The sequence below is a fragment of the Cyprinus carpio genome, chromosome B23, assembly GCF_018340385.1.
Source record: "Cyprinus carpio isolate SPL01 chromosome B23, ASM1834038v1, whole genome shotgun sequence".
Lineage (NCBI taxonomy): Eukaryota > Metazoa > Chordata > Actinopteri > Cypriniformes > Cyprinidae > Cyprinus > Cyprinus carpio.
Genome location: NC_056619.1, coordinates 25,653,048 through 25,678,047, shown reverse-complemented (window position 1 = coordinate 25,678,047; position 25,000 = coordinate 25,653,048). Strand labels below are relative to the sequence as shown.

Sequence of the window (25,000 nt, the reverse complement as noted above, 5' to 3'; positions counted from 1 at the left end):
GGTTTGAGGCGAATGATGGCCGCATGCACTGATCTAATAAAAGCTCAAGTCTGCTCCAAATCTTTCAGCTAATTTCAACATAACCTATACAATTATTGACAATTCTATCAAAATCAGTGCAGAAATGCTAAATAAGTCAATTGATTTCATCTACTTATTTGTAATATTCTTTAGTCTGGGAGAAGCATTTGATATGAAATCTACTGATTTTGATCAAGTAAAGGTCAGAATATCTGCAGTAATATCTCCAGATGAACTCTTACTGGACTGAAGCAGCTCAGCTTTACTTGATTCTCCATCAATCATGTTTAAGAGTCTCAAATCTGATCATCAGGATCTTTTGAGGAGCGTTTATTTCTTCATCTCTCAGTCACAATTGGATTGCATTGCATTGCATGCTTGGATCATTTCAATCTCATCTTACTAAGACATATTACTGGAGATATAGAGTGAAGACTGATATTTAGATCATTTTATGTCAGTATCTGCTCTACTGTTATAAAGATCTCACTGATTTACATCTCAAGCAAACTGGACGTTTGTTCCTGACTCAATCAAAACCAAACCTCCACACAATCCTGACAGTTTTCCTGAGCTCTGGTTCTCACCTCAGGTCCTGGTGGCCCCGGAGGCCCCTGTGGTCCCCGGTCTCCTGGTTTTCCCTTTCAGAAAGAGAATATCAACCATAAACATCATATACTGTATATTCATCAAAAGAGATCATAGTTCAGTCTCTCAGATTTCTAGCCAGGTTTGCTGGTTTACTGACAATCGACAGCATTTATATTGAACAAAGAGGGTCTTACGGGAGGTCCTGGTTTTCCGCGTGGTCCCGTCGGGCCTGGATTACCAGCCGTCCCCTGGAAGAGAGACACAAACAAAACACAAGTCTCCTCACTTTCTGCATAAACCACCCAATCCATCTCCACACACAGCATTCCCACACATTCAGACCAACCAATCTTCATTACTTAACAAGTAGTTCATGATTGTTTTCAAAATATGTACAATTTTTGTATATGAATTGCATATAAAATGTCCATTCATTTGCATTCCACTGTTTAAACATAATGAGATTCATATTTGTCAGACACACATAAATGTCTGTAGTAGGACTACTATACTGAAGGTGTTTTAAACACAATAACCAGCTTTATATATTTATCATTAATAAAATCATTAATAAATCAAATTTGTTTCAATCTCATACATTTTAACTAAAAGTACATTTAAAAAATGTAAAATATTTATATAATAAAGAATCTATATAATTAAAATATTTTTTTAGAAATTAAAAGATTAAAAATATTTTAAAATAATATAAAAATAAAATGTGATATACATCGCATCTTTATTATTATGTTTTTATTTTTTTAAATATTTGCAATATATATATATATATATATATATATATATATATATATATATATATACTTTCTAAAAATAGACTTCATTTTCTATAGCAAAAAAAACAATTTATTTAAATTTTGCGATAAAATATGGATATATAATATATATATATAAAAAATTATATAATGATAAAAACTTACAACGTTATTCTATTTAAAAAGATGCAATAAAAACCATGCTAAATATAAAATATAAAAAGGTCTAAAAATAAAACAAATAATATTAAACCAAACAACTGATTATTTAAATAGATGCAAATAGTTAGTTATATAAGACAATACACCAATCAGTATACAGATGTCTCCAGTAAGACCTTTAATAAACAGAGATACTGTTAGAAACCAAACATAGTGTTTCATCCTGACGCTCACCTTGTCGCCCTGATATCCAGTCTCTCCCGGTTCACCCCTCAATCCAGGTTCACTCTAAATCATACAGCATCAGGATTACAGAGTAGAGACGAGACACCGTTTAACACACAGGACCAGAACACAGCATGCCTGAACTGGATCTCATGTATGCATATATACTGTAAATACAGCAGCAGTCAAGAGTTTGCATACAGTTTCCACAGGTTACAATAATACTGCAGTGATGAAAACTCACTGTCTGGAAATTATCATTGAGATACAGTTTCACAGATTTTTTAGTTTTTTAAATAGTTTTCATTTTTGTAATTTCATTTAAATTTTAGTTAAAGATTTTGTAATTTTATATATATATATATATATATATATATATAGTTTTTTTTTTTTTTTTTCAACATGTTAAAATAAATCAGAATGAGAAACATTGCAGGAAACCATAGCTGTGTTTTGGTCATTTATATTAGTTATTGTTTTTATTTTTAAACATACCTATATATATATATATATATATATATTATATATATATATATATATATATATATATATATATATATATATATATATATCCTATATATATATATATATAAAATTACATTTATTTATTTTAGTACACCATTTTAGTATTTCATACACTATTCTTGTAAACCAAGTTAAGAGAAATGCTTGGAAACTACATACAATAAAATACATATTTTTTCTTCATTTTTTAAAATGTGCATTTTATTTATTTATTATATTATTATTTATTTATTATTATGCATTTTGTTTATTTTATCTCAAGCAACAAATTTTTTTTTTTTTTCATGGTTTCAGTTTTCGTTTCAGTTATAGCTATAATATAGTTACAACATAACTGTGGACATATCTTTTATTTATCTACAGAAGCTTTTAGAATCATCACAAATGTAGTAATGATTTCACAAATGAACAGATCTTCTATTTCTCAATAAAACGACTTTCAGAAGCCTTTAAGGTCATGAGAAACATAAATGAATTCAAGTGTGCTGAAACTCTTGATCATCTATGACATGTTAGTCCATTTCTCCAACACATTAACCTCATAAGTTTGCACGTTCGCTGCAATAATAGAAATATTTAAATCACCTTATCACCTTTCATTCCAGGAGGCCCCGCCCCTCCGGTCAGGCCCTGCCAATGAGAGAACAAGATCTTCAGTGTCCAGCCAATCAGGTTACAGAAGCACTGAGGTGTGACGTGACGTTACCTGAGGTCCCATAATGCCAGGAAAGCCGCGGGGTCCCTCGGGCCCCGGATCACCCTGAGAGAAGAGACAGAGATGGAGCGTGTGGTGAATAATTCAGTGAATGACAGCTGTATGAGGACAGTCACACCGTCCACCATCATGAGAAACGCAGAGCCCTGAACCCACTTTATCTGTGACTAAGCTCTCACACACACGTTTACACAATTACTCCTGAAGAGCAGAATTAACCCGCTTCCCATTGCGTTAAATGTCATTTTACAGTCACTCGCGGATGGGACAGAAGGTCAAGGGAAAGACTGGGTATATGTTATCTTGCAGGAGTAACATTTTTATTTTATAACCACATTCTATGGGGAAAGGTGGTAGCAAAGTATTAAAGTACTATAAGCCATACAACTTTAAAAAAAAAAGATTTTTAAATGTAATTAAATTGAATATTTAATTCATTTAAATAATAATAATAATAATAATAATAATATATGAATGCATTTGCATGTCATAGATTCCAAGGGAACAAATTTACATGTAAAAAAGAATTTCTCAAATAAAGAAATGAATAAATGATATTGTAGTGAAAAAAAAAACAGGTAGTCTTGCTGTTTTTTTCTGTATAAATGGCAAAATATATGGCCAAAAAAAAAAACAAAAAAAAACATTAATTATATTATACACATTTTATTAAATATTTATTTATTCTAGCAGGGATAAAATCATATTTAAGGTTATTTATCCAAATAAACCTATGCATAATTTTCTGCAATTAATCGCTCACACATCAGGACCTCTCAGAGACAGAAACAGCAGTGAAAGCATCATGAGAAGGCTGCAACATCCCGCTCTAAATCTGCCACCTGACACTCTGACATCTCTGTCCAGTGCTTTATACGGCTCCGGGGGGTTTGTTTTAAAGCCGGAACGAGACGAGCAGACGGTCCTGTACTGTTAGACACCACTTACTGAAGATCACACGCTTTCTGACACGTGAATGACTCCACAGAGACTACAGGATCTGAACACATGCAACAGACAGTCAGAAAGAGTGGATTTAACATTTAAAGTTGCCCTGAGCAGGGTTATTGTAGTTACATAAAACTAAAGCTAAACCTATTAAAAAAAAAAGTCGTTTTGATGATTGAAATAAAATAACTGTTAATTAAACTACAAAAAAATAATAAAACTCAATTGATTTATTATTTCAGCTATTGCCAAGGCAATATTATTTCTTTCTTTCTTTTTTTTTAGTTATTTTATACACTAAAATAACTACTACTAAAACTTGAAAACAATTAATATAAAATATATAAACATTTACAAAAACTATAATAAAAATGATAAAAAACATACATTAAAATTAAATAAAAAAATAAAATATAAATACAAAAATAAAAACTAATTCAAAATACTGAATAAAAACTATGGAAGCCTGTATCTGCCACAGAATAAAAAAAAAAAAAATTAAGATAATTGCGACTTTTCATCTTACAATTCTGGCTTTTTTTCCCCTCAGAATTGTGAGATATAAACTCATATCATCATGCAATATCATGACTTTATAACCCTCAAGTGTGAGTTTATACAAAAAAATAAAATAAATAAAATAAAATAAAATAAAATAAAATAAAATAAAATAAAATAAAAATTACCTGGCTTATTTTTATTTAGAAACAAATTTAAAAAATAAATAAATAAATAAAAACTACAGCATAACAGTATCTCAATGATGATAAAATAATACTACTGTCCCAAATACTGATGGTGATTTTGCTGGAGATATATTATGATGATTGTGGTTGTGATGATTTTAAAGTTTTCAAAAGACTATTTCATTAGATTTGTTTTGTGTTTGAAAAAACAACCTGCTTAAACCAGTTTAAACTGGTTTGCTGGCGTTCCAAACTGGTCTATAGCACCAAACGGCCCAAAACCTCAATAGACCAGCCTGACCAGGTTGGAAGACCAGCTAAGACCAGCAAACCAGTTTAGTCCGTTAAAGGATTTGTTCTAGCATTTCTTCTATTATTAATAATAATACATTTTATTGACACATATATAATGTGCTTTTTCTCATAACAAAAGCACTTAAAGAAATACATAGTAAATACAGTAAATGAATGAATGAATAAATAACATGTAAAAGATATTAAAAATACGTGTTTAAAAAAAATGACTTGTCATCACAATATTTGATTCAGTGCATGACGTAAAATCACCTGCAAATAAGCAGTTACATTTATTATTATTAATAATCAGGATAAACTTTTCTTCTGACAAGTAATATAGTTTGCGCATGAATATAAATCAGATTCATTGTTGGGTTTTTCTCTGGTTTTCAGCAGCTTGTTCTGCTACTGTACAGAGTTGAGTCCTGCCAGCAGCTCCTGCCAAAAGGATATTAATAATGCTCAACACTTCAGTGGCAGAGATCTGCTGATAAAACGCTGCTTTTGGCCAAAATCTCCTCTTGTAGGAGAGATGAAAGAGCCTGGATCAGAGTCACTCAACATCACTTCAGCATGAAGTCCCCCAAGCACATCACTGTACTCACAGCCAGACTTATTTTTGCATAGATATACAGATCATTTTTATTTTTAAAGGGTTAGTTCACCCAAAAATGGAAATTAGCCTATGGATTACTCACCCTCAAGGCATCCTAGGTGTATATGACTTTCTTCTTTCAGACGAATCCAATCGCAGTTATATTAAAAATTGTCTTTGAGCTTTCAAGCTGTTTAATGGCACTCAGCGGGAGTTGCAGTGCATCAGTCCAAAAGAAGTGAAATAAAGAGCATCCATCTATAATAAAAAGTGCCTCACACAGCTCCGGGGGGTGAACAAAGGCCTCCTGTAGCAAATCCATGCATTTAAAGTGATTATTACGTTTTGAATATGGATTTCTTTCTTGGTTTTTAATTTCTTACAAAAATGCATGGATTCGCTACAGGAGGCCTTTGTTCACCCCCCGGAGCTGTGTGAGGCACTTTTTAGTATAGATGGATGCTCTTTATTTCACTTCTTCTGGACTGATGCACTGCAACACCCACTATGAGCCATTCAGCTTGAAAGATCAAAGATCATTTTTAATATAACTTCATTTAACTTTAACAATTTATCTGAAAGAAGGAAGTCATATACACCTAGGATGCCTTGAGAGTGAGTAACTAATGGGTGCATGAAAATCATCACAATCGTCACATTATATCTCCAGCCAAATCATCATCAATATTTGACAAGTCAAATATTAGTAATATTATTATTATTATATAATTATTAATAGCATTATTTTAATCAAATTGAGATCTGTTTTTGTGTTATCTGTAGTAATTTCACTATTTGTATTAATTATTGTTAAATAAAAATTTTTTTTTTTTTATTTCTTTAAAATTAATTTAAAAACTCAAACCAAAACAAAATAAAAACAAAAAATCCCTTGAAAACAATGCTGAAATAAAATAAACTTAATAAACAAACAAACAGAAATAAAGTAAAGAAAAAAAAAAAAACATTTTTGGCCCTTTATCTAAGTGCATGTCTAAAGTGTAAGGTGCAGGTAGGGTGACCAAACATGCCATTTTCTCAGGACACGTCCTGGCCAGGATTTCTATAATGCCTAAAATATCCGGGTTTGGCTTTGGTTGTCTGTTTTCATACTTAACGAAGGTAATGATCGTTTGACCAATAACATGCAGACATTGTACGTAATCGACCAATCGTGGTGCGTGAGAAGGTGGGATCTACAGAGAACGGTCAAAGCGATGCAAATACGTGCATATTAGTGTTGGACTTGAAGCAGCACTGAGCAGACCGACCGGTGTATGACATCAAAGTACCGTCACGGTACAGTTGCACCTGAACACACCTCGTTTTAAAACCACCACGCCTATGGGCGCACAAATGGGTGCAAATGCATTTGCTATTTAAACAATGTGCCACAGGACATGAAAATGATAACTGCGTCGGGCTGAAAATAGCAAAAAAGCATTTGCATTGTGCCAGGTGTAGATGATAGAGCCCCAGAAGTAACAAAACATTTTTAATGGTTTTGTTTTTAATTTTATTAACCCCCCGTGACACAGTATTTTTGGATCTGATAATGCTTTTGAGCCATACTGAAAGATGGCAGTTTTTAAGAAAACTGTTCTCCTAAACATTAGTGATGAAGAAGAATCAAGGACAGAATGGATGAACAGATATCAAAGATGCATCAACCCGTTTTAAGTGTGTGTTTTCTGCAGCAATATCTGCACTGTGAAGCTGATTTACCCTTCTCTAGTTATACATGTGTGCGTTAGGACTCACTCTCAGGCCTGGGAATCCACTGCTGCCAGTTCCTCCGACAGGCCCCTGAAACACACCAAACACAAGAAACTCAATCCCACAATGCATTCATGAGGAACAGGTCTGATGATTTGTCTGAGTATTTTCTAACAGCTTTAAACTGTCTTGAACTGCAGACATCAAAGATCTCTACAGCTGGAAGAAGTTTCAGGTTTTTGATACATTGCACTTTTATCAAAAACACTGTATTATTTTTTAACTTTTTTATTTTGGACATTGTATTATTATCAGAAACCCTACTAATTGATGTCTTGACAGTTAAATGACACAGAAATTTTAGGCCTTAAATAATCCAGAAAGATATTATTAAATTCAAATTTATGTCCTATTGATAGTTGCAATGGATGCATTGATGACTTTTATGTTGGAAGAAAATTGGGATCCTTTAGGAGTGCTTCAGATTTGGATTTTTTAGGATTTTTTCATTAGTGCTTTGAAACACTGCTGTTAAATAGCTGTTTTCTATGTGAATATCTGTTAAACTGTAATTTATTTCTGTGATGTGCAGCTGTATTTCCAGCATCATTCCTCCAGTCTTCAGTGTCACATGATCTTCAGAAATCATCCTAATATGATACATTTCTGATTATTATCAATGTTGAAAACAGTTGTGATGCACAATATTTTTGAGGAAACTGTGATACATTTTATTTTTTAGGATTCACAGATGAATAGAATGTTCAAAAGAACAGCTTTTATTTGAAATATAAATCTTTTGTAACAATAGAAATGTCTTTACTGTTACTTTTGATCAATTGAATGCATCCTTGCTGAATATCTAATTTAATTCATGTTATTTAGTCTTATTTAATCTCAACAAACTTTTGAACGGAAGTGTACTGATTGAATATATACATATTTTATACATCAAAGAATACCTTTGTACTGTCCAAAAACAATGCATGGTGTACTTTGGTTTTCCCTGAATTAAATTATGAATATGGATCTATTGTCTCAATCTGTAGCAAAGGCCCATTAAATCTGAAATGAATGCATCTTAACTCTATTTAACTGTGTTTATCTGATGTACCTCGTTTCCGTCTGGTCCGGGCGGCCCTCGCTCACCCGCATCACCAACAACACCCTGCAAAAACACTGCATCAGTCTCACATCAGACACAAAGCGCTTTTCCATGAGGTCAGATCACACATCACCATTCGTCTGGCTGTGAATCTGATCTCGTACAGTAATTTATTTCATGTCTTTATACATGTAACCTGATCAGTGCATGTTACTGTAAAGGATCTGCTGAGTAAATGGCAGCGGTTTGCAGTTCAGGAGAGCGTCTGCATGTTTGCTTGTGTCTTCGAGAGCCCAGGGGCCTCTGAACGTCTTCCAGCAAGCTTTCATCCGCGCTGGAGATGTCTGTGATTAATCATTCTGCTGCAGACGGCGGGCAGGAGCCCAGCTGGCACACTGGCACTGTGGTGATTTTAACAGGCTTGCACGTTTCAGGCTTTCTCAGGACCAACACTTCCCAAAACTACAACAACATGAGCTGCACACCATAGATAAGATAAGATTAAATTTACTAAAATAAAATCAAACAAATAAAGAAAGAACAAATCAAATAACACAACACTACAAAAAAAAAACAAATACACAAACAAGTACAACTCAAACAATCTGACTTTTTAATGGCTGATGCTGATATAGGGATTATATAATAATAATAATAATAATAATAATAATTATTATTATTATTATTATTATTGACGTTGTTGAATAATATTTATTTATTTATTTTATGGTAGAAAATAAGATATTATTATTATTTAAACAGATTTATTATTATTATATTAAAAATACAATTATTATAATTACTATAATTAAAATAATCTAAATAAACAACAATCAATTATTATAATTGCTATTATTATTATTATCTAAATGAACACCTATTTCACTTAAAAAATTTTACTCAACATTTACAAGATGAAAAATTTAAAACAGAAAATGTGCTATTGCTGATAATCGTAAAATACTGCACATGCTAATCATAAAATATCCTGGTTCATCACTATTGTACAATAAATATACATTATATATACATACATACATACATTTTTACCACATGCACATCAGTCAGAATGCACCTCACAACCCCTTTAAATAGTGAAGCAATGTTTCTGTACAAATGTAGACTTTTATACATTGCATAAAAACTTCCACCAGGATAATGCTGTCGCCTTTACAGCTGGACGGCAGATGACAAGAACAGATTCTTTGTTCATTTTCTTGCATTTTCCCCACCCACAAGTAACTTCATCTGTTAAAAATATGCATCACTCATTTGCATAATATCCCCTGATGACAGCTTATGAATGAGAGAACGTTTACCTGTCTTCCTTTGGGACCCTTGATTCCCACAGGACCCGGAATTCCCTGGAACAGATTAAGACGAAAGCAGTTACCAAACGATCTGATATGACACACATTGATCACACTGAGCCGGGGGGCCTCATCAATCTTGACGCTGTTGTTTTGTGTGTTTTCCAGCTCATGTCATTCATTTGGGAATTTAAGTCTGTCAAATCGCAGAAACTCTCAACACAATGTTCGGGGCTTAACAGCCCATGTGTGTTAATCAGTCTAACATGTCCATTATGCTGATATTAAAAGAATACTGATGGATATAAACAGCATCTGTGACCTGTAATCATTATGACTCATCCGTCATTATGCAAAATGACTGAAACATGTTTTTACAGAAAGACATTTACAATGGAAGTCTATGGGGCAAGTGTACAGGAGCAGAAATATACAGAATTATTCAGTAAAAATGCTTTAAATTTGAGCCATTAAATGTTTATATCCTTTTGTGGCAAACTAGTTTTCTAGAATGAAGAAAAGTTAAATGTAAAAAATGTAAATGATAAAACTTATTTTAGTTAACTTAAACCAAAACTATTAAAAGAATTTCTGTTAATGGAAATAAATAATTGAAATAATGAAATACTGCAAATATTAGATTAAAAACTTTTTATTTAAAATTACATTTCTTTTTTCTATTATTATTATTATTGTTATTATTATTATTATTATTATTATTATTATTTAAACCTATTTCAGTTAGTTGCCATAGGAATATTTGTAGTTTTCATTTAATTTAAGTATTAAAGCTATAAATAAATAAACAAATATTTAGAAAATAATACAAATGGGAAAAAAAGCACAGAACAAAATTACTAAATATAAAATTAAAATTAAACTGATAATTCAGTACGTTAAAAACTGTAGCTCAAACAGTAAAGCATGACACTTGTAAAGCCACAAAAATGGGTTTGATTTGCATGGAATGCATGAACATGAAAAACGTCAATGTAATGCAAGCTGATTTGGATAAAAGTGTCAAATGCATAAGCACAAATGTAATTTCTGAGAGTGAAGTTTGCTGCATGTACTAAACTTCATTACAGATACCACTGATACCAAGCGAAACTGATCAGGTTAAACCAGTTTTGACTGATCCTGACATGAGACAGAGTTGGTAAATGATCACACCTGTCTCATATTAATATGAAATATTTCATCCAGTTGCAAATTTTAGCCACATAATCACATTGCTGCATGCTGGCCTAATTGATATCAATTCTAAGTGCATTAATGTAAACAGACTTCTGTGATTGTACAAATTAACAGATGATTCAAAATTACTTTCTGTAACAATCAACAGCATGCTACTTTGCTTCAGTTCATGCTAATGGAATCTGCTTGCATCTTATATGCATTAATGTGAAATTATGATGTATAATTATGCATTTGAACTCACTCTCTCTCCTTCCAGTCCTGGTGCTCCTGCAACTCCTGGAGGTCCGATGAAGCCCTAATACAGAAAAACAGGCACACGTCACCGATAGATCAAAACTACATGTTTACAGTACAATTTTTTAACTCCTCCTTCTATATCTTTCATCAGATTGCATCCAAAATTTGGTCAGATAATCCCGATACCATGCTGGTCAAAAGTTGTGCTCTGATGTACCATTTACATATAATGCACTAAGAAATTCAATGACAACGAACAAAAGGCAAGGCCATATCTTTGAAATGCTTTGGCTTATTGGAACGAAAATTGGTGCAAGTCATCGCCTCCATGCCCTGATGATACTAGAGCATTTTAAAGACAGCACCACCTACTGGACAAGAAAAACTGAATTTTTAATAAGCCATGAGCCTAAAATCTCCACCTGCACTATGACTGAACAAATCAACTAATGATATTTATACCATTGGTTTGTTTGGCCACATAACTGCTTACATCCTTCAATAATACGCAGAACAATATGATCATGTTGGCATCAGGTTATGATAACCTAATTTTTTCAACATTCAGCGCACTGGACACAAATCATTCAGAGCGGTCAAAGATGAAAGAAACAGCCCTCCTCCCATCTCTGCACATTCCTGTTCTGCGGCACACTGCCAAATGTTGAAAGCAGTTTCTGAAACAAGCAACATCTCTGAGATGCAGTAGTCAGATCTTGACTTCATGCATACTGATTCCTGAGTACCTGGATACAACAGACTAGAGGGATGCAATAATAGATTTTGAGATAACTGCTGTACGTACATTGACACCTTTAGGTCCAGGGTTTCCCTCCGGTCCTGCCAAACCCTGCAAGACAACATTATGCATATTCACATATAAGACAAATACACACATCTTGAAACCTACCAAAAACATGTCAAGGTCACATTTTATCACAAAAAAAAAACATAAATTATAGTTTGCATAAAGAAAAATGCTGGGGAAAACTGAGGAAATATTTGTGTGTTTTTTCTGAGATTCATGTTTATATGATGTATCTTACTCTTATAACACTGTTGATAAAGTAGATTTCTGCAAAATATAGAATGCAAATGTGACACTTCAGACTTTATGTTTAAAATTCTAATCAAATAACTGAACATTCACTAAAGCAAACCTAGAATTAGATTGTGCTGGAGATTAATGAAATACTGCCTTACTAAAGATACTAAAAATGCTGTATATACACTATGCACAATATGCAAATACAGAGCACACTGCACTGAATAATAAAATATCCCACAATGCAATGCACTCAACCACCCATTTCATGGGACTGCGATATCATCTGTGATTTTCTTTTTTGAGTCATTACATGATCAAAATGTCAAGAATTAAGAAACTTTTTACAACAAACTACAGTACATCCCATCCCATCAATTTGGAGAATTTTTACTTTCATAACGTCTTCTTTTAGAGTGTTTATGTTATTGCACTTTACAAATCATTACAAATCATATCTCTAAAAGTTTTTTCCCCACTTCAGCAGCACTTACATACACCAAACTTAGCAGTTTTATTCTTATCAATATTATGAAGGTTTTTACTGAGGGGCTTACTTATATATCATTTTCACTGATTTATATAACATTTTATTCCATTAAATATTGTCAAAATGTATATTTTCTGGCTGTTGACAGTATTTTCTGATTCATCGATTGATAAAAAGAGATTCATAATTATAACTAATGCCAAAAAAATCAAACAAGAATTTTTAATCTAGCTTTCAGATTTATCTTCTGGAAACGTATGCAAATTAGTGCATAACATTTCAGAAAACTAAAACAATTATCTTAATGTACTGTGATTGATCAGCTGGGGAAGTGTGGTGGAGATACATTTTTATCCTATTCTTCACCTTGCCTTTAAATGTTTATGCAGTGTTAATCTTGTGTAATATTGTGTATTATTTTACATACTACTTTTAAAAATACTTGGCAACATACAGTATACTGCACAGTACATTTATTAGTTTCAATTTAGAATCAAGTGTAATATTTCAAATTTAGGATCAAGATGAAGTAACACAGTATCAAAAAGCATTTTTTGTTGTTTTTAGTGGATATTGGTCACTGCACCTGCCTGCCAGGGTAACCTGTCGCCCCAGATACACCCGGCAATCCTGGCAAACCCTGGGGAGAAAAGAAAGAAAAACGTGAATGAGAGATGAGAGCAGCTGCCAGCGGACGAATAGAGCCACTATTGTTCCTTGTGGCATCTCTCTCTCAAAGCATCCACGGGCCGGACCGGCTCTCCACGGCCTGACCCTGGCTGAAGTCCAGACGGCGGCTCCTCTCCGCTGCACGACTCCAGCGCGGATCATCTTTGCATTAGATGACTGCATATAAAGACTGCGCTTTGTGACTGAATGTAAGTTTCCATGTATTGAGTTCCAAACCTTCCGGACTCGGTTATTGAGGAGGTACAAAGGTACAACTCATAGATCTGTTTAATGCCATGTCAAACACGTAGGCAGGGATGGAAAGAGAATTAAAGCCGATTGTATGGGCAAAATATGTGGAACAGCATGGCTGCTATGTGAAAGAGAGATTAAATATAATGCAAAAACCTAACTTCAAGATGTTTGAAATTGATTTTCAGCTCCATCTATTAAGGAAAATCTGATATAGATCGTGACAAAAAAGATGCATTTTGCATTTCATACATGCACTACATTAAAAAGGGACATCACTGTGAAACAGTATAAAATATGTATCTGAATTATAAAAGAATCTATCTGAAGTATTGCTTTATTGCTATGCAGTCTTGCTTACAGGATCACTATTATACAGAAAATTGCATCAAAGATTTTTTTTTGATTGCGACAAAAGTTTTTATTTCAAAGATGCTTTCTGCATGACATTGCACTAAAAACACTCAAAATAACTTAGAATCTGAATACTTTATTTAACAAATCATAGCTAGTGTTACACTAGTAATAATTCATGCAACACTTGTTACTTAAAAATAGCTACTTAAGTTAATAAAAAAATATTTGTTGAGTCTTTTTTTTTGCCTATTTTATCGTCCAATTTACCAATATGATTAGCAGTAATAACAGTGATACTTGACTAAGCAAACAGCTTCACGGACACTAACTGATTTAAGCAGCAGTTGAAAATATCAATGTGTGGACCTCACAAACAGAACGACATCCACCTGAGATTCGTTTCATCTGCTCACCTGTTCTCCAGGCAGACCTGCTGGTCCTGGATAGCCTTTGGGACCCTGCAGGTGAAAAAAAAAATCAAAGCAGATTACAACCAGACTCTTTTACAGAACGCCGGTAAGAACACAAAGCAAAGAATTTTCTCATTTCCCTACAATGTTAAGAACAAGGAGAAACAGAGAGACTTGTACTTGACGTCTATCTTTTTCCACATTTCTGGGGATTTTGTTGCCTAAAGTCCCAGTGGCCTCAGATAAGACTAATAGCCCTTAAGAATTTCCCCAGAACTGTCAAAACCCTTTAAAGCTTTCCCCGTCTGACAGCTCCAGCTCGAGCCCATGAAAGAAAGACAAGTCACGACAGTGAGAAGGGGAGGGGAGGTCAGAAAACCTCACCTCCAAACATTTCTTGTGGGCTGAAACTGATCGGTGCCAAATTTACTGAAGCACAACAATGCAATCATAAAGTCAGTTGCGCAAATATATCTTGGAGTTGAATATTTTGATATTCAGATGCCTGATTTGATAGAGGTACTGACATCTGTTTGCCAGCAGGTGGCGCTGTGTGTTGGACCGAGCTGACAGGCTCAAGTGTGGGCAATCCTCTGATTTGGAAAATTCCAGGCCTTCTGACGCATCAGAGGTCACTGTGATTTACGCCTGACCTGGTCTGGACCCGTGGGACTACTTCCGCTCAAGCTCTTTAAACATTTTACTGCAAAAGCTGAGTGCTGCAGATACTAATGACCTATAAAAACAGCATTTAACGGATTGCTTAAGTTTAGCACGCTCAAAATCAAAGACTCCGGCATTCGGCAGGAGCGAGGTGAGGTGGTTCAACAAGAAATGAAAGTCAAGACAATTATATCAATTCTACTTTGCACTTTTCGTAATCAACTGATTGAGTAAGATGCACTGTATTCAAGATACTCACGCTGCACTGGCTTCCTGTTGATTTTAGAGTCTAATATAAAGTTTTGATAATGGTTTTTAAAGGTTTGCATGGCCTTGCTCCAGAGTACAGTACATTTCATGTCTGTTGCAGCATCACTGTGTTGCTAGACCTCTAAGATCATCACAGAGTTTTTGTTTTACATGTTCCCAGATCACGGTTGAAAACCAAAGTTGATCAAGCCTCTTCTGTGGCAGCCCCATGTCTTTGGAAGAGTCTCCCATTGTACGTTAGATCATGTGACTCATTAGACTGTTTTAAATCAATGTTGAAAACACACCTTTACTCTGTGGCATACAGTTGCCCCTAGCTTTTGGGACATTGATCAGTGATGGATATTGTTGAGCATTCTGTCTGTTTGAGTCATTTTTAGACATGTAAAGCACTTTGGTCAATTGGTGTTGTTTAAAACGTGCTATATAAATAAATGTTGATTGATTGAGTATCTTCTGAAAATGTCACATTATAGAAGTAAAATCGATTGCCTTCACCTTTGAAAGTAAACAAAATGGTGTGCAAGAAATGACTCAGTAGCTTTTAAGATTTATATCCCAGTCCACAGCTCACATCGGTTGATAAAGCAAGAAACTTCTAAATGAAATCTGGATGAACTTAATTTGGTCAGCTTATAAGTCTTTGAAGGCCATTGGTCTTTGGAGGCAAATCAATGACTTCTGTCATGACTTGATCTATTCTATCAACGGTTTTGGTTTCACCTCCAGATCCCTGTGGTTTTCTCAGTCTTAGATGAATCAGGCCAGGATCCACAAACCTAACCATACAGATCTGCTTTTTATCACTTCCCGGGTTGTGACAACTGACCTTTCAAAACCAACTAAAAGCCCCCACGCAATAGAAAAGAGCTCTTTCCAAAAGGCCTCCATTTCCAAAGAAAACTCTACTTGGAGAACATTAATTTTCTGAGTGTTGAGCCACACAATAACAGTCTCAACTGTGCTCTTGGGATTGCAAGTGAAAATCCAATTACAACTGGCCACTGTTAGCAAAATGAGCTCTGGCCAACAATTTCTAGTCAAAACTGAAAGGACTTTACAAGGCCTTTGGTTCTCTTCACTTCACAAACCAAACAAGAGCTACTGCATATCCCTCATGATATCTCCCAACAAACTAGCTTCACAAACTCAAGTCATAAATATTGCATAAATACATTCTCAAGCTGAGTTACGTGAGTGAAAACTTGAAAACCAGTTGCGCTTTTGAAGATGCAACATGGGACTGTTCATGTCACCCTGTAGAGTGCCTTTCCTCTAAAAGACGACCCTTGACCTCTGGAGGGTCTCATGTTCTAACGGGGGCTCCCAGGTGATGGCGACTGCCCGAGCAAAGCTACGTCTTGAGAAGTGTGAACAGACCTTCGCCTGCCCCAAAAACACCACACAGGGTCTTTATTCTGGTCCGTAACTCAATCCAGCCGCTGCTCAGAGGGGCCTTGCCGCCGCGGTGGCGGTAACAGATACTGTATGAACATTGTGGAGAATGAAACACTACATCTCACCAATAAAATCAGCCCATAATTCAGCTGAAACAGGCTCTCTTGCATAGGGTGGGAGAGAAGGTCTTACCTTTGGACCTGCTTCACCTTTAGGACCCTGTGGACCCAGCCGTCCTCTTTCACCCTGAAATAATGAAAGAGAAGATACTCAGTGCTGTTCTTCATCACCTGAGGGTAATACCTGGATGATGAAAACAGCCATATTTTGTATAATTTAGTGATTTTTGCCGATATCCGATATGCAGATATTTTTCAAATCATTTTGGCCGATAACCGCTGCCGATACCGATATATATTCCCTTTTGTTTTAAAACAACACCAAGTCTTTCCAGAACAGAAAAAATAAACATTTTATTTTTAAAAACAAGCAAAACATTATTCAAGTTTTTTATTTTATGTATTTATTTTTAATGAGACTACATTGAAAGCTTTAAAAATAGCTATTATAATATCAATCTCTGCTGTTTTTTTCTTTTTCTTTCAGTTGCTGTTGAAACCTTAACATTTTATTTGTAAATTTAATATTAATAGATGATCTAAAGCAAAAGAGATGTAAAAATAATCATATAAAAAAACAGAGCTCCTTGTATTTAAGTTTTCATAATCCATTTGAAAAAAAAAAAAATTAAATATGAATGTATAAATCTGTATATATTAAATCATTTAATTTACAAGTGTCATGTTTGTGCTTTTTCTTTATGCAAGCTATAGCTTCTGACCTTTGAAACAAAATGGTCTCGTGATTTTAATGACATCAATTACTGCTTTATTCATTTAGAAACATAAGTATATTAATGCTATTTGTGTATTTTACTTTTCAATAATCTTAGGCCTACAACTCCCCCAAAGTAAATAAAACACCTGACAAAACACGTTTTGAGTGACATTTGAATTAAACATGTTGTCATTTTGGGAGCCCAGTTTTCCCAACCATTTGCACTGTCGAGTATTGCTTTAGTTCTAATTTCCGTGCAACAAGAAAGTCCTACAGATTTGGAACAACATTCATTTATGGGTGAGTGATCCCTTTAAAGGCCAGAAAACCAATGAGTGATTGCTGTAGTTTAACGTTTTAGGGCTGTAAATGCAAAGAAATCTCAAAGCACCCTGAGAGATAAGATGCTGTAGTTTGTCTTTGTGGATCATTTACCTTCTCACCTGCCGGCGCTTGACCCGGGGACAGTCCAGGATCACCTTTTGCTCCCTTGGACATAAATAAAGTGCACTATGTTAATTCAGTTTGATGTTCTACAGTACATGCCATAAAACGAGCTGTCAAAGGAAACTCAAAAGCATGTCTAAAATTCAAGACGATGCATGCAAATCATGTTCTCCTGTGCTGACAGATTAAGGCAAGTAATAACAGTGGATCTGGAGAGATTTAAGAGGCAAAAGCTGCTTTCTACGTGTATGCAAATACACTAAACCCACGAATAATACAGAGTTCAACCTATTATATATTGGACTGTTGATATCTGAACCCATTTATTCAGTACTTCATCAACCCATCCATCAATGCACCAATAATCATTATCAGTCATTTCATCCATCAATCATGTGATGAACAACATGCATCATCCACCATTCATTGATTTATTCATTCAATCTGATTTTGTGGATTCAACCAACTGTGAAATTTTTAATGACATTTAAAATGCATCTAAATCCAAGGGGAGTCACTGGAAGTTCACTGGAAAAAGGTCTCACGACATGGACCAAATTTAGCATGTCAATCAAACAACTCCAAATCCATTCAGGCCTGAATGAGAGTTTTAATCCTTGACGGAAACACAATTGCTGCCAATCAACACTAGACAGCAGGGATCTGACACCTGCGAAACACCACTTCACTAAAGCAAACCCTGCCACGATCCGCTGACTTCAGACTGAAAAACCAAATGTCAACAGAGCAGATGAGCTGCATTCAGGTCTCGATAAAACCTGTCACAGCCAAACCTCTCAAACCTGTGAAGCCCATCTCATCTCATCCCTGAAGTCTTAAGAAGGGATATAAAGCACAAAGCGCTCCATCTCCGTCTTGTTTCTCCAGATCCCAGCAGACACATGACTCATCTGTGGGCTGCACTGAGATGCTTCACAGTTTCCACCATCGGGCTCAGATTGGCCCCCGGTGATGATATCTGCTGCCCACTCAGGTCATCTCTGAATGGACAGAGAGATGAACACTTTGTCCAAAAGCTTGATGGGAAAATCAGATTGGCGTATTTGGCACTTGTGAATATGAAGGTCAAGCGTTCAGATTAAGGAAAAAACACAATCTCTTTTGTTTCTCCAAGACAGCAATATAGAGAACAAAAGCAGTCCTCCAGCTTCTCAGATGTTTCTGTCTGATAATCTCCTATAAAACTGTGGTTTTGTCTCTAAGGCCCCTGCAGATGTCCACAACAACATTCATGTGACTTTTAAATAAAATTGAAATTAAAATAAATAAAAACTATATATATATATATATAAAAAAAAAAAAAAAAAATACAAATATATATATCTATATATATATATATATTATATATATATATATATATATATATATAGAGAATTTAAGTGATTACATTACAAAATTACATATTAGAAAATGTATATTAAAATGAAATTAATTACTTGACTTTTCCAGCTATAGAAACACCTTGTAAAATTAGAATAAACATATTATTAATAATTTTATATCTATATATACTCTCAATATAATTAATAATAATATTAATTTGCATGATTAGATTAAGTAACTTTTATTAAATTACATGAGTTTTTCAGGTTTTGAAATTACACTGTTAAAATCAGAAAACCAATTTATTCTTATTTTATTAATTTAATTGTTTAGATTACAAATTTTTTTTTAATCAAATTATGTTTTCCAGGTCTAGAAATCACACTTTTATAATCAGAAAAAATTATATTCTTAAAAATGCTATTTTATCAATCCATGTAATTAGATTACATAGTTTTATTACATTACCTTTCAAGATCGAGAAATTACACTTTTAAAAGTGTATATTCTTTTTAAAAAGGAAATTTTATTAATTTATGTCATTAGAGTACATCATTTTTAATTACATGACTTTTTCAGGTCTAGTAAACACACTTTTATAATGAGAATTTTATTATTATTATTATTCTTTTTTAATTTACATTAGCCTTTTTACATTACATCATTCTAATTCATTTATGTGACTTTTCCAGGCCTAAAAATCACACTTTTAAAATGAGGAAAAGGCATATTCTTTTTTTAAATGCAATTTTACAGTATGTATTCGATTACATACTTTTTATTAAATGGTGTCACTTTTTCAGGTCTAGAAATCAAACTTTTGTAATGAAAAAAAATATATATATATATATTTTTAAAAATGCAATTATATTCATTACCATGCAGATTATGTAATTTCATTAAATTACTTGTCTTTTCTATATCTAGAAATGACACTTTTAAAACTAGAAATAAAAGTATATTTTAATACATTTTTTGTGATTAGAATACCTAATGTTTTATTTAATTAAATGACATTTCAGATCTAGAAAAAAAACTTCTATAATTAGAAAATGTATATTATTTTTTTAAAATGCAATTTTTTCTTAATTTCCATAATTAGATTATGCAATTTTTATTAAATTACTTGACTTTTTTTAGGTCTAGAAATCACAATTCTGTAATTAGAAAAATGTTTATTCTTTTTTTTTTTTAAATGCTATTTTATTAATTTAAAGTTGTTGAGGGAGTGAATTACAATAAGAATAACAATCAAAAATATCTAAATTATGTTTGTTTTAGGTCATTTTAATGCTTGTTTTGTTTCATTGAGTTGGCTGAGAACCACTGCCTTAGAGTTTCAGAACGAATCTCAGAGTCTCAAACTGTGCTCCGATTAGACAATATAAAATTACTCTTGATTCTCAATAACAATGAAACTAATAAACAACTCATACAAATACACATACAGTAAGATTAAATGAACTGCATTCCATATTTTATCTCTCCAAATGAATTATTGATCAAGATATTCTCCTGAGCAGTAAATCTCTGCTGTGGGAAGCTCTGAGCTGTGATCAGTGGTGACAGCGAGCGAGTGAAGCATGTGTGAAAGCCACAGACGTCTGCTGCGGTAAATAAACCACATCCACACGGGCCTATGCTTAACGCTAACGGCTCGACAGGCTTTACGAGCCTCATGACTTCCCGCCGGCTCATAATAAAACACGCAGGGCTCCTGTGGAAGCGTCCAGTAAAGAGCTACACATGCTTAGCGTGACAGACGCACACAGAAACAGAGAGACAGAGACGTGACTATAGCTGAATAAGATAATAATTAAAAAACTAAAACTGAAATAACAATAAATGAAAAATATTTAGAGTTAAAGCCAAAAACAAAACAAAACATAAAATAGCTGATTAAATTCAAATTCAAGCTGATTAAAATATTAACAGAAACTAAAACATAAATAAAAATAAATGAAAACTATTTAAAAATATTTTTAAAAGCTAATAAAAAAATAACAAAAGCACATAAAAAAACTAAAAATTCATCTAAAATTAAAATGAAAATATGAAAAAGTTGATTCAAAATAATAATACAAATATAGCTTAAAATGTTTGTTCTTGATAATAAAATACATTTTTTTAAAAGTAAACACTAAAAAATGATAAAAGCACATCAAATTACTAAATATTAAGCCAAAATTAAAATGAAAACCAAAAATATCAAAACAAAAGCTGATTTAAAATATAAATTTATCACTAAAGCTAAAATAAAAATAAATGAAAAAATTTAATGTTGTTCAAAAGGAAAAACTAATAAAAGTTTCAAAAGTGCACAGCACAATTACAACAAAAAATTAACTGCAATATTATACATTACAAAAAAATAAAATAAAAAAATTAAATTACAATAGAAATAAAAAATGAAAATTATATTTTTAAATGCTAAAACTAATAAACATGACACACAACTTTCTTTTAAATTAAAATGAAAATTGATCATATGAAAATAAAACGAAATTCAAAATATTAAAAATAAAAACGGTCCCAGTTTATATTAAGTGGCCTTAACCACTATGTACTTACATTTAAATTAATCATTTGGTACAATGCACTTATTGTGTACATACATGTTTCTATGTTGTACTTATATTTTAAAAATACCTGCATGTAATTACATCTTTAATAAATTTCTGTAATTAAATTTCTGTTGACTCATCCCTTACACCTTATCCCACCCTTAAACCTACCCACACCACCAAACCTGTCCCTAACTTTATACCCCTGTTCCACCTCAATAGCAGCAAAAGTGTTTTGCAATAAAATATGAACACAATAAGTACATTGTACTAATTTTCTGATGTAAGTACATAGTATTACGTAATATAAAGTGGGACCCTAAAAACTAAAGCTGAATGAAATATATGAAAACTATCTAGAAATTTTTCATCGGTGCTGAAGATTTTCACTGACACACGTCTCATCACTATGACACATGTGTTTGTTGGACCTTTCTTTCCACTGCTGGAAAAACTGCACAGGTTCATCACCTTTCAGGACACACCTGCGTCCTGATGTTCCACACACACACTTATACAGATGCGCACACACACACGCACACCACACGCACACACACGCACCAATGGAGCTATGATTAACTTAGGCTTACAATGCTTTTGGGAAACACAGCCCACATCTTGAACCACACCAGTCCTATTCTCACTAACAAGAGCTGTATTACCTTCCAACAGGGTTTGAAACAAACACCTGCTAACACAGGACTGCATTTCTTTCATTAGCATTATCTGACACCTTTGAAGAGAGAACAGGTTGGTTTTTTGATTGGATATCAACTCTGCACTGTTTACTATGAATACATCAATGCAACCTTTGACCTCTATGAAGTCAGCGCAATATGACACAAGTTTGACTGAACACAGACCTCTCTGACATCACAAACACATCACTCTACTGTTAACAAGTCATGCATTTTACAAGAAACACCACATCTACAACAGGATTATTAATACAACTAAAACCACTAAAATATATATATATATTTCATTAATTAAAATAAAAAATTTCAGCTACTTGTCAAGGTAACATTTCTCATTTACATTTAGTTAACCCTAACTAAAGTACTAAAATAATTAAAACTGAAACCAAAGTTAAAGTGAAAATCTTTATATAAAAAATAAAATGGTTATAAACCTAAAACAAGAACTAAAATAGTATATCAATTCTGCCAAAATAACACTGATCTGAAAATTTAATAAAAATGAACTAAAATGACAAAAAACATACAACAATATTACCAAAACTTTAACTCAAAATAAAGTGAAAATGAAAAATAAATAATATGTATAATTATATGAAAAATATATATTTTTTAAAATGTCAACAAAAACTATAATAATATATCAATGATACCAAAAAAAAAAAAAAAAACGTGATCTAAAGTAGCTTGTTAAGAATGTTAAATGAAAATTAAATTAAATGTTAAATAAAAGTGTTTATAAAAATACACCTGCTGCTCTGGGAACCACTGAAACTGAAAAATGCTTTATATGTATATAAAAGCTTATTCAAAATATGAATGAAAACCTAAAACTAAAATAAAACTACTAAACATAACAAAAGCATTAAATAAAAAAAATGAAAACAGGAAAATAAAAGCTGACTGAAAGCACTAATAAAAACGAATTAAAAAGTGTAAATAAAGGTGCTGCTCTGGGAATCTCTGCAATGACGTCCATTTATTGGAGGTCAAAGTGAGTCCATCTGTTAAACCTGCAGCTCTCGCCTCCACCAGGTGTGCTTAACATTTCTCCATGATCTGACTCACTCACACACACACACACACACACACACACACACACACACACACACACACACACACACACACACACACACACACACACAGGTAACAGGCTCTTAATGTCATGGCACAGATATATTTTCCTCTCATCTCTAGAAGATCAAACTGTCAGTGTCTCCCCGACGGCTCTTTCCAGGGTTTTCCGAAGCCTCGTTGTCACACACACACACACACACACACACACACACACACACACACACACACACACACACACACACACACCATAACAAACGTTTATTACGAAGCGAGAGATATTCAGCTTGAGAGCGGCGAGTCTGAACAGGAAGAGCGTCTCGAGCGGCCGCTGCGCTCGTGTAACGGCTCAGACTTGTTTCAGACAGGACAGACAGAGAGCCCAGGACAGGAGCTTACCTTCGGACCAGGTAACCCAGGCGGCCCGGGACTCCCGTGAGGACCAGCTGGACCCTGAGAGGAACAAAGACAGACAGTCCATACTTCACAAACCATCCTGCATTTCAGTCATCTCAAAAACAGATTCTTGGAGGAAAACTGGGTGATATACATCCCATATTTATCAATATTAAATGATAATGTGCTAAAATGAAGTAACAACAGTGACATTGTGGTGATATTTTTGGTCTCTGGTATGAAATGCTCAGTTTTCCAGATCAAATAATTTGGATGATATCAAATCCTATACTAAATTTCTTCACAAATACCCTTTTCACACCCTTTAGAAAAAACACATAAACTCAAATAAAATTGGTTGTGGATGATGCAGTGTTGTTATTGTCAACTAAATCTAAACCTAAAATTATTACAATTTGTTTTCATTACCTGATATAAAATGAAATAAAATATAAATATTCAATTGAAAACTTAAATATAAAACCCTGAAAATTAGAAATGTTTCCCAACTAAATGAAATAAAACAAAAAAGCTGAAATAGAAATAAAAATTTCTAATAAAAATTACAAAAGTGTATAATAAAATATAAAAATAAATAAAAATAAAAGCTACATTAAAAATACAAAACAAAAAAAAACAACAAAAAACAAAAAACAAATCAAAACTCTAAACTTCATTACAAAAGTAAAAAACAAAAATAATGATGCAGTGTTGATTCATATCAACTAAAATAAAACCAATGAAATTTGTTTTTGTTGACTGAAATAAAGCTGAAATAAAAATATAATTACTGGACTTAAAAAGAAAAGAAAATAGAAATTAGAAATGCCTTGGCAGCTTACTGAAATCAAAGTAGTATAAATACTAAAATGACTAAAACTAAATTAAGAATAAATTAAAGCTAAATAGAAATTTAAAAAAATAAAAAATAAATAAAAACAATTTAAACCGCATAATTACAAAAACTTTAGCTTAAATGA

At 33.1% G+C, this 25,000-nt stretch overlaps 1 protein-coding gene across 1 annotated transcript in view; it reads right to left on the bottom strand.

The window, feature by feature from the left end:
- LOC109098284 (collagen alpha-1(XXIV) chain) overlaps positions 1 to 25,000 on the bottom strand; it is a 96,941-nt gene that overhangs the window by 46,762 nt on the left and 25,179 nt on the right. Inside the window, exons 5-19 of the mRNA XM_042750548.1 lie at positions 24,024 to 24,077; positions 17,933 to 17,986; positions 16,853 to 16,906; positions 14,333 to 14,377; positions 13,228 to 13,281; positions 11,912 to 11,956; positions 11,111 to 11,164; positions 9,679 to 9,723; positions 8,369 to 8,422; positions 7,300 to 7,344; positions 3,004 to 3,057; positions 2,883 to 2,927; positions 1,782 to 1,835; positions 807 to 860; positions 609 to 662 (exon numbers count right to left, since the gene is read on the bottom strand). Of these exons, the coding sequence (XP_042606482.1) occupies positions 609 to 662; positions 807 to 860; positions 1,782 to 1,835; positions 2,883 to 2,927; positions 3,004 to 3,057; positions 7,300 to 7,344; positions 8,369 to 8,422; positions 9,679 to 9,723; positions 11,111 to 11,164; positions 11,912 to 11,956; positions 13,228 to 13,281; positions 14,333 to 14,377; positions 16,853 to 16,906; positions 17,933 to 17,986; positions 24,024 to 24,077 (765 nt within the window). The remainder of the gene's footprint in view (positions 1 to 608; positions 663 to 806; positions 861 to 1,781; positions 1,836 to 2,882; positions 2,928 to 3,003; positions 3,058 to 7,299; positions 7,345 to 8,368; positions 8,423 to 9,678; positions 9,724 to 11,110; positions 11,165 to 11,911; positions 11,957 to 13,227; positions 13,282 to 14,332; positions 14,378 to 16,852; positions 16,907 to 17,932; positions 17,987 to 24,023; positions 24,078 to 25,000) is intronic.